Source organism: Leptopilina boulardi, unplaced genomic scaffold (genome assembly GCF_019393585.1).
Source record: "Leptopilina boulardi isolate dan_hultmark-lab unplaced genomic scaffold, ZJU_Lbou_2.1 LbouV2_368, whole genome shotgun sequence".
In the NCBI taxonomy this organism is placed as follows: Eukaryota; Metazoa; Arthropoda; class Insecta; order Hymenoptera; family Figitidae; genus Leptopilina; species Leptopilina boulardi.
In genome coordinates, this window is record NW_026137938.1 from 1,713,495 (window position 1) to 1,723,516 (window position 10,022).

Here is a 10,022-nt window from a genome sequence, read left to right on the forward strand (position 1 = left end):
GTTTAGGTTGACAATTTCCGGCTAAAAAAAAATTTACCAGTTAAAAATTGTGAAAATTATATATTTTTCAGTATTTAATTTGATTTTTTAAAATTGGAAAGAAATCATATTTTATTCGTCTTGGGATTAAAAAATAAACATTATGAAACTTTAAATTCATTTTTTTTTTATTATGAACATTATCGGTACAATTAAAGAAGAAGTATAATACAGTAAAATAGGACCGTTTTACAATGGAGTACGTAAAGCTTTTTACATAATATGAAATGATCAGTTGAATAATATTTACCACTTTTCTTTTTTTTTTAAATTTATTTTCTTAACATACGGTTAAAGAGATATGTACTCCTTGAGTTGTTTATATACATCCGTACTAACCGAGTGCATCATTTGATCAAATTGATTAACACCAACTACTCTTCTTAAGGAAGTTAGCTAAAAAGAAAAAAAATTCATAAAAATTATTTCAAAATTTAAATAATATTCCTTTTTTTCAAAATTTAAAAAAATATTTACCTGCGTTTGAAGAAAATTTTTCAATGGTACTTTGTGTATAACGTCATTTAATTCTATTTCTTTTCTTCGTTTCGCATGTTCAGTTTCATAATCAGTGTCTTCATATTGCGAGGGACTACGTTCGTCATCGGAAATCAATGAACTGAAAAAAATAAAACAAAATTGTAAATTTTTTTCAAATATAAAATTATAATTTTTTTTTTAAAATACTCACTCTATAGGAGAATTCATGTCGTCCATTTTTGTAATATCATTCAAAGTATAGACAATATTTGTCAACATTTGTGGAAAATATTGAAGTACACTTTGAGGACTGCTCGCATCAAGAAGTGAACAAAGAACGATAGCCAATAATTTTTGTTGATCACGTTGATGCACAAGTTGCATTTTATTTATCCAAACTTTTATTATTTGTCCAAGTACTTTTTCTTCATTTGCATCGCCGCCAATTTGTCTCGATAATTCTTTTATTACCTTTAAAATTCATTCATATGAAAAATTGAAATCTAATAAAAAAATTAAATTAAAATTTATTCAACATACTTCAACAAATAAGTCACGTGAATTGAGAAAAATACGAGCCATAATGGAAAGATACATGCTCATAACTTGAGGATATTCTTCGCCCTTGTAAACGCCACTGTAGAAAAAAAAAGAATTATTTTCCATTCTTTCGAGAATTTAATGAAAAAAAAATTGTAAATAATACTCACTCGAATATTCGTGGAAGTAGAGGTTTTATGGCGTGCGTAGCTTGTTGCGGCGATGCTTTGAGACAAGCTTCAAGAAGTCGCATAATTGCCAAAGTTCCCTCTGATCTCAAATCTCCAAGAATTGATCGCAATGTCTCCATTATCACTGGACCATTTTCTCGCAAAAATTCTTGTGGACTTAAGAATACATATCCTTGTATTATATACAAACATGATATCAAATATTCCGATGACATTTCTGAAAGATGTTTTTCATTTTCATTTACTAATACTATATTTCATAATATATTTATTTTATTTTAAATTAATTAATTATTAATTAGAAATTTGTAAAATATAAAATTTTACTCACATTTAATTTTAAATACTTACAATTTATTTTTATTCTCAACAATTTTTTAAATTAAAAATGTCACCTACCTTCTTTTTTCTCTTTTGAAACATTTAAAAATATTGTAAAATATTCATTTTTTTTTATTCACAATTTTTGAATAACTCATAGTACGAGAGATAATTCAAAGTTGTCAATAAATTTTTTTGTTTTCAATTTACAATTTTTTCAAATATTTCTCATCTATTTTTTAAAAATATATTCTCAAACAATTTATCAATATTTAAAAAATAATTTATTTAAACGAAATTTCCAAATAAAAAAAAGGCGAGTATATATAATTTTGTTCTAAAAACAAAATATTTAGCAAAATAATCGCGAAAATTTTTTTTAGAACTTGGATATGAGGCAAAATTCCTGAAATGTCCGAACAAAAAATTAAAAGTTCTCGAATTTAATCCATACTTTTCTAAAATGTTGTTATTGTTGGTGAAAGTCTAAAAATCAATTATTATTGAATTTAATAAAATAGTTTTTGAATTACAACGTTTTTAATTTTTGACTTTTGAAAAAAAAATTTTTTTTCAATGTTCAATATTTATAAGAAGAATGCATAAAAGTTAACATATATATAATGATTTTTGAAGCTTTTTTGACGAGCTACACGCTGTTAATAAAATTTTTTTTTTTTAAATAACATTTGACCTTGAAATTCAAGGTCAAAATGTTAATTTACGTTTATCTCAAAATCGGATTTTTTAAAATTATTTTTAACTATCTCAATGGAAAGCTTGACTAATTTCCTACAAAACATGTAATTTTCAGAGTGGGATCTTTTAAAGTTTTTGAGTTATTAATTAATTAATTAATTAATGTTTATAACAAATGAAATATTTTGCAAACGAATAAAGTTACCGTAATTCTGAAGTTAGTAATTGAAAGTTAACGTAATTCCGCATCCAACGAGCCCTATATGAAGTATTTTGGATAAGTAGATTGTTAATAAACAATTAGTTAACATTGCAATTGTTTATTAACAATCTACTTATCCAAAATACTTCATATACGGCTCGTTGGATGCGGAATTACCTTAACTTTCAATTGGTAAGTTCAGCATTACCATAACTTTATTTGTTTGTAAAATATTTTATTTTTTATTAACAACAAGCATCCAAAAGCCCTATATGAAGTATTTTTGTTCAATTTTAGTTAAATAACAATAAAAAATAAAATATTTTACAAACAAATAAAGTTATGGTAATGCTGAACTTACCAATTGAAAGTTAAGCTAATTCCGCATCCAACGAGCCCTATATGAAGTATTTTGGATAAGTAGATTGTTAATAAACAATTGCAATGTTAACTAATTGTTTATTAACAATCTACTTATCCAAAATACTTCATATAGGGCTCGTTGGATGCGGAATTACGTTAACTTTCAATTACTAACTTCAGAATTACGGTAACTTTATTCGTTTGTAAAATATTTCATTTGTTATAAACATTAATTAATTAATTAATTAATAACTCAAAAACTTTAAAAGATCCCACTCTGAAAATTAAATGTTTTGTAGGAAATTAGTCAAGCTTTCCATTGAGATAGTTAAAAATAATTTTAAAAAATCCGATTTTGAGATAAACGTAAATTAACATTTTGACCTTGAATTTCAAGGTCAAATGTTATTTAAAAAAAAAAAATTTTATTAACAGCGTGTAGCTCGTCAAAAAAGCTTCAAAAATCATTATATATATGTTAACTTTTATGCATTCTTCTTATAAATATTGAACATTGAAAAAAAAATTTTTTTTCAAAAGTCAAAAATTAAAAACGTTGTAATTCAAAAACTATTTTATTAAATTCAATAATAATTGATTTTTAGACTTTCACCAACAATAACAACATTTTAGAAAAGTATGGATTAAATTCGAGAACTTTTAATTTTTTGTTCGGACATTTCAGGAATTTTGCCTCATATATAAAAAAGAATAAAATTCCAAATCCTTAATAATTGAAAAAAAGAATCAAATCCAAAAAAAAAGAATGTTTTTGATTTCTTTAGCGCAATGAAATGTAACGAAATAAATAATGAAAATTAAACGAAAAATGAGAGTAAAATAAAAAGAAATAGGTAAAATTTAACGAACCTAGAAGTGATGGCATATTTTGAAAAAGGCCCATAATATTTGACGTTAGATTTGGAGCATTTTCAACAAGAGCCAACCAAAGATCGAGGCCATCTTGTAATAAATAAACATGTCCTTCTTGATTAACATCACAACTTAGGGCAATTGCTCCAACGACAAATGGCTCCAGGACATTACTTTCCGATCCCATGGCCTGTGAAAAACAAAATTTAAATCATTTTCTTTTAATTGTTTGATAATCTTTTTTAATAATCTCATTTTTTTTTTATTTTTAACATACCTTTTCCAAATGAACAAGAGTTGAGACAATCGCACAACGTAACATATTATGATCCTCTGATTGTTGCCAAAGTTCGGGAAGATATCCGCTTAATGCGGAAATATGGGGCTTTATTCCACTTCCGACTCTCTCAATCATGAAAGAAAGAACGTAGAGTACTCGCATCTAGAGGGAAATTTCAATTTTTATCACTTATTTTATTCTTTTTCTTATTTTTCTAATTGTTATTAGTTTAAAATTTTGAAAAAAGCAATTATTTATTGTAATTTTTTATTGTACCTTTGTGTCGCATTCATTAACTTCCTTGAGAAGGGCGAATAATAGCGAAAACGCCGGTTCTAAGAAAGGTGAAAAATCCTCAGTATTAAATTGAAAATCATCGATTGCAAGTTTTAAGGCGTCATTTGCTGCTAATCGCACACCTAAATCCTCTTCGGGACTTAGGGCTTCCACCATTAATCCATAGAGTTCAGGTCTTAATTCCACGCTCAATTTTATACCTGAAAAAAATCACAAAACAAAATAAAAAATTTAATTCAAAGAAAATTATTTTTCAAGAAAAAAGTAAATTCAATTGAATATTTTCTTTTCAAGTTTATAGAAAGTAAAAATTAATTTTATTATTTTTTACTTACATGTCCATCGACCAATGAGCCAACAGACTCGCCTTCTAATAATTCTGTAATTATTGTTCTTTATTTTTAATTCCTCTTTGAGCGTTGTTGAGAACCATTGATCGAAATTAACTTCATCGTATAAATCAAAAGCAGCAAGACCAACGGCATTATAAACTGCGTCTTTCATTAAAATCGCATGAAAATCATTTGGATCGACAAGTTGATGATGTCTCTGCATTAAATCTACCAAAACTGCAGAGAGAATTTCTGTGAATTGATTGAAAATTGTCATAAACAATGATTCCGTACAGGGCTGAAAAAGATAAATTTTTCTTAGAAAAAAATCACAAATATTCAAAAATAAAAATATTTTCATTTGTTAGAAATTTACCCTCAAGCTATATTTCCAAGACTCGCCTCCATCATCCAAAACTGAAATTGAAAAAAAAAAATAATTTTTATTCCCTAAACGAAAATTCAAATTTTTTTGAAAAACATAAATTTATTACCAAAATTTTCAGGATCAGAATCCCAAAGTTCGAGATCAGCCGGCGTTAATAGAAAATAATGCGTTACGAGTCTTTTGCAAATTTCATTTAATGTCTCGGCGGTAAAAAATTCTTGTTTCAATTGATATGCTCGTAACATTAATGGATTTTTCGTGTCTGTTAAATTAAAATTACATTTAAAAATTTTCATTTTTTAAATGGACTTTAATTCATTTATTAAATTGTAATTATAGAAATATTTTTTATAAAAATTAAAAAAGAAAAAAATACCATCGAAAGTTTTTCCTATTCTATAATCCTTGGCAAGTAAAATAGACTTCATTAAATTTAAAGACTGAATAATAAATCTCTCAAATGCAAGACTCTGTCCAGCTTCGGTAAAACAATAGAATACCGAAAATTCCAAAGACGTGGGAATTAATTCAACATAACAAAATGGATGCATATCCAAAACTTCTAATAAAATTTTCGTAACTTGAATTATAAATTTGTCACAAACAATCATTTGTATACCCTTTGATTGAAGTGTTTTTCCTGAGAAGAAAAATTAATTAATTGAATGTAAAAAAAAAAATTCGCATATAATTCAATGAATAATTAAATTAACGTACTGCATTCAAGGCTAATTTTAGCCTTTTCGAAAATAACTTTAAGAAAAAGCATCGCGTCCTGTGATTCAGAGGGCTTATGAAATCCATGGACAATTAATTTTTTCAATATTCTCAATAATAACAATGCCTTTTCCAATGTCTCTTGAATTTGATTGATATCACCTCCATTTGACACCATCATGTGAAACGATTCCGTATACGTATTCCATAAATTCAAAATGTAATTGAACACATTTGTGGTTAATTCTTGAAAGAGAATTCGATCAAATATCAATCGTTTCGATGATAATGTTTTAATAACTTGATGTAATGTTAAAAGTGATCTGTGTTGTGCAAGTGGATCCTGACCACGTATTACTTCCAATAATGTTGGCACCAATGAATTCCACACTTTTGGACAATCGAATCTAAAAAAACAAGAATTTCCATAATTTATTTTTAATTATTATTTTAAATTAAAGGGGAAAAAAATTACTTACCTTGCGATTTTTGCAATGAGAACTGAAATTTGTATAGCGAGTTGATTGACAGGTTCATCAAATCGTGAAATTAAACCTCTTCGTAAAAATTCTTTTTCATCCTCAGCTATTTCACTATAAATATTAAAAATTTCGTTAATTTTATTGGAAAATAAATTCACTTAAAGGATTTATTTTTTAATATTGTATGAAAAATTAGATATTATCAATTTTGGCTAGAAACAAAATTTAATTACCCAGGAGCACCTTTGCGCCAATATCGGTCGACACCATTTTTAAAATATAAAACAGCCAGCCATCTAACATTGACATGTAGACCGTGATTTGAAAATACATTCTGAAAATATTGCAAACAAAATTTTCATATTTTTCTATATTTAATAAAATTAATTAATGTCCATTAAGTTATTTAAAAACTTAAATTAATTACAAAAAAAAAATCATTTTATTCAACACAATTGTTAATCTAAAATTGTTAATAAGAATTTTTTGTTTATAAACAAATATAACAGAATTTGTAAAATATAATAAATGAACTTACGAATAATGCAGTGTAAAATCCTCTTTGTGTTTCCCATTGTCTTAAAGTTTGCACCGCAGGTTTAAAAACATTGGGATCTTGATTCCCAGCTCTTTGGAGCACATCAATCACTGCATCATCCATGTTCTCCTTCTAAATAATTATTTTTATTCTCTCTACAAATCTGTATACATTTTTATTTTATTTAATACATCATTAAACAAAACGAAATTCCAAAATTTTTATTTATCTCTTTTTCACAAAAAAAATATATTTATCATTATTCTAATTACAAATAATAAAAAAAGTACTTAAAATATTATTTTTCTAGAATAATCTAAAATTCTAAATGTATTTCCTTTAAGAAAAACCGAATAACAGAAAATTTGTTATTTTTTAAAGAAAATATTATAAATTTTCAACGTGATTTTATTTATTATAAAAAGAACGAACACGATTTCTAACCTCAAAATTGATAAGTAGAATTATGTGGAAAAATAATGACAATACCTTGCTCAGGACAATGTTGAAACTATGTATTCAGTACACTCCATCTATTTTCCGTAATTATGTATGAAATTTGTACATAAAAATGATTTGTAAATGAATTTTTTTCATTGAAATGTCAATGCACCGCAGAAAGTCGGCATTTGGCAAAAGATGAAAGCGCTCCTCACTATTCAATTCTCACTATATACACTTATATATTATTATTATTATTTATCAAAAAAAAAAATGTTTCTTACAATTAGGTCACTATAGATGTTCATATAAATTATCTATAATAAAAGATGAATTTTCATCGATTTCAACGACTTGTCACACACAAGATACCATGATGATGATATACACATTATATTCGAAAATAGCTTTTTATATATATTGAATAAGGTCACGACCTTTTTGATTATAATTTTCGACAATTTTAATTTTACTTTCGATAATTTCTGTTAATTGTCTATTTTTATTATTTAAAATTTAATTCAATTTTTATACTTGAAATAAACCGATAGAAAATGTTTTTTTTTTTTAATGAAAAAGAAAAATTACCATTTACGAATTTTCATGTATGCGTATATAAAATAATTACATATCTTTGATTGTAATGAATAAATAACTGCGAATTAAATAAGTAATCATGTTTCTCGATTAGAAATTAATTTACAAACAATAATTGTTGAAAATAATTTTTTAAACATATTTTCCACTTACTGGAAAATGGGATGTTAACTTGATTCAATTTTTAGATTTCCGGTTAGTTGGTCTGGACAACTGATTTCTCATTGGTTGGTGTAGTGCGCGCTTATTTGAAATTGTTGACTTATAAATTTATAAATAACCATGTTTTTTATTTTTACTCATTATATTGTGATAAATATTTTGTTTCTATATAAACAATAATAGTATTATTATAATTTTTTGGGAGAAAAATATTTGTTTAAAAAATTATTTCAAAAATAGATTTCTCGACCAATGAGATACGACTCGAGAGGCATGCGTTCGTAACCAACCTCCGTTTCCGGTTTAACGCACTCTGGTGGTGAAATGTGGAAATTTTCTTTCTTTCATGATTCGTGGTAATCGGTGATCGTTTGTCACGATGAAGGTAAGAATCGCGTTTTATTTACAAAATCGTTAACAATTGTTTATAAATAATATAATTTTCGAAAACTAGAGATTCTAAAGAAAGTGTTTTTTTTTATATTAATTGTTTTATATTAAATTGTGATCAAAAATACAGCTTAGAAAGTTTCGTCGTGTCATCTGCCGCTTAGTGTCATTTCTAATTATTTTATTCTCTTTTTTTTCATAAGTTCCTGAATAATTTATATTTATTTGATGTGAATCAATCAATTTGGATAATAATTGAGCAATTTATCGATTATATTGTGTTTTGTAAATAAAGCGAAATGTATACAGTTTATAACGTGGAGTGAACATAACCTAAAAAAAATTTGGATGCTATAAGTGAATGTCTATAATAGTGATTATGTGCTAATGAATATGTTTTTTAGTTGAACGTGTCTTATCCGGCAACAGGATGCCAAAAGCTATTCGAAATATCCGACGAGCACAAGCTCAGGATGTTCTACGAGAAGCGTATGGGTGCGGAAGTTGAGGCCGATTCCCTAGGTGATGAGTGGAAGGGTTACGTTGTCCGTGTTGCTGGTGGAAATGATAAACAAGGTTTCCCCATGAAACAGGGTGTTTTGACAAATAGTAAGTTTGAATAATTAAGAAATTTAAATTTGTAATTTAAAAATTAATTGTAATTTAAGAGTGATTTAAATTTAATTTCAATTTGAAAAATTATTTTTATTTGTAATAAATATATAGTAAAAAAATATTTTTAAACGAAAAGGTCGTGTTCGTCTCTTGCTGTCAAAGGGACATTCCTGCTATCGACCTCGTCGCGATGGAGAACGGAAACGAAAATCCGTTCGTGGTTGCATTGTTGATGCCAATCTTTCAGTTTTGGCACTTGTCATCGTGAAAAAGGGAGAACAGGTAAAGGAAATTTTTATAATTATTATTTTTTTGCCATGTTATTTAAAATAATATTCAGAGCAATTATCGTCTGAATTGTCAAAATTTCATGGAAGAGAAAAAATCGTTTTTTTGATTTGGGAATTTGTGTTTTAAATTGCACATTTTCTCAGTGTACGAACGAAACAAAATTTCTGTGTTTTAACAATTTAAATAAAAGTTGATTTTTTTTTATAAAGGAAATTCCTGGCTTAACTGATAATAATATCCCACGACGTTTGGGACCAAAAAGAGCAAGTAAAATTCGCAAGCTCTTTAATTTGACGAAAGACGACGATGTTCGTCGTTTTGTCGTTAAACGTCCAATTCAAAAGGAAGGCAAGAAGGAACGTTTTAAGGCACCCAAGATCCAACGATTGGTCACACCACAAACTTTACAGGTAGAAAATTACTTTTATTATTTAGTTTTAATTATTTTTTTTATTAAAATTAACTACTGAATTGTTTTTTAAATTAAAATTACAAAAAAATTTTGAATTTTGATAATTTTCATTTTTATTGATATTTACAGAGGAAAAGACATAGGGTTGCTTTGAAGAAGAGGCGTTGCTTGGCACGTAAGGAACAGGCTGCTGAATATGCAAAACTTTTGGCTCAGAGGCAAAAGGAAGCTAAAGCCAGACGACAGGAGGAGCTTAAGCGAAGACGCAGCGCCTCAATGCGCGATTCTAAATCTTCAAGTCAATCGGCACCACCCGCGAAAAAGTGAACCATTCTCTTGTAAAACTCAATAAAAATCGGTTTGATTATTAAT

General features: G+C 26.8%; 2 protein-coding genes across 3 annotated transcripts; one reads left to right on the plus strand and one right to left on the minus strand.

Annotated features, from left to right (window-relative positions):
- Window positions 1-149: 149 nt before the first annotated feature.
- LOC127287226 (importin-11) lies at window positions 150-7,824 on the minus strand. Of its 2 annotated transcripts, none has more exons than XM_051314048.1 (17): window positions 7,232-7,824; window positions 6,743-6,905; window positions 6,438-6,538; window positions 6,202-6,315; window positions 5,723-6,129; window positions 5,382-5,645; window positions 5,112-5,267; window positions 4,994-5,034; window positions 4,621-4,915; window positions 4,265-4,485; window positions 3,986-4,150; window positions 3,706-3,898; window positions 1,230-1,467; window positions 1,060-1,156; window positions 731-990; window positions 517-658; window positions 150-435 (listed from the first exon to the last, which is right to left on the minus strand). In XM_051314048.1, the coding sequence occupies exons 2-17, from the start codon at window positions 6,863-6,865 to the stop codon at window positions 331-333; spliced, it is 2,922 nt and encodes a 973-aa protein (XP_051170005.1). In that variant the 5' UTR covers window positions 6,866-6,905; window positions 7,232-7,824; the 3' UTR covers window positions 150-330. The 2 variants fall into 2 exon arrangements, with proteins under 2 accessions (XP_051170005.1, XP_051170004.1); XM_051314047.1 differs by having other exon boundaries at window positions 6,743-6,874; window positions 7,232-7,820.
- Window positions 7,825-8,182: 358 nt separating this feature from the next.
- LOC127287229 (40S ribosomal protein S6) lies at window positions 8,183-10,021 on the plus strand. Its single transcript, XM_051314056.1, has 5 exons — window positions 8,183-8,327; window positions 8,737-8,941; window positions 9,084-9,229; window positions 9,448-9,648; window positions 9,780-10,021. The coding sequence occupies exons 1-5, from the start codon at window positions 8,322-8,324 to the stop codon at window positions 9,975-9,977; spliced, it is 756 nt and encodes a 251-aa protein (XP_051170013.1). The 5' UTR covers window positions 8,183-8,321; the 3' UTR covers window positions 9,978-10,021.
- The last annotated feature ends 1 nt before the right edge of the window (window position 10,022 follows it).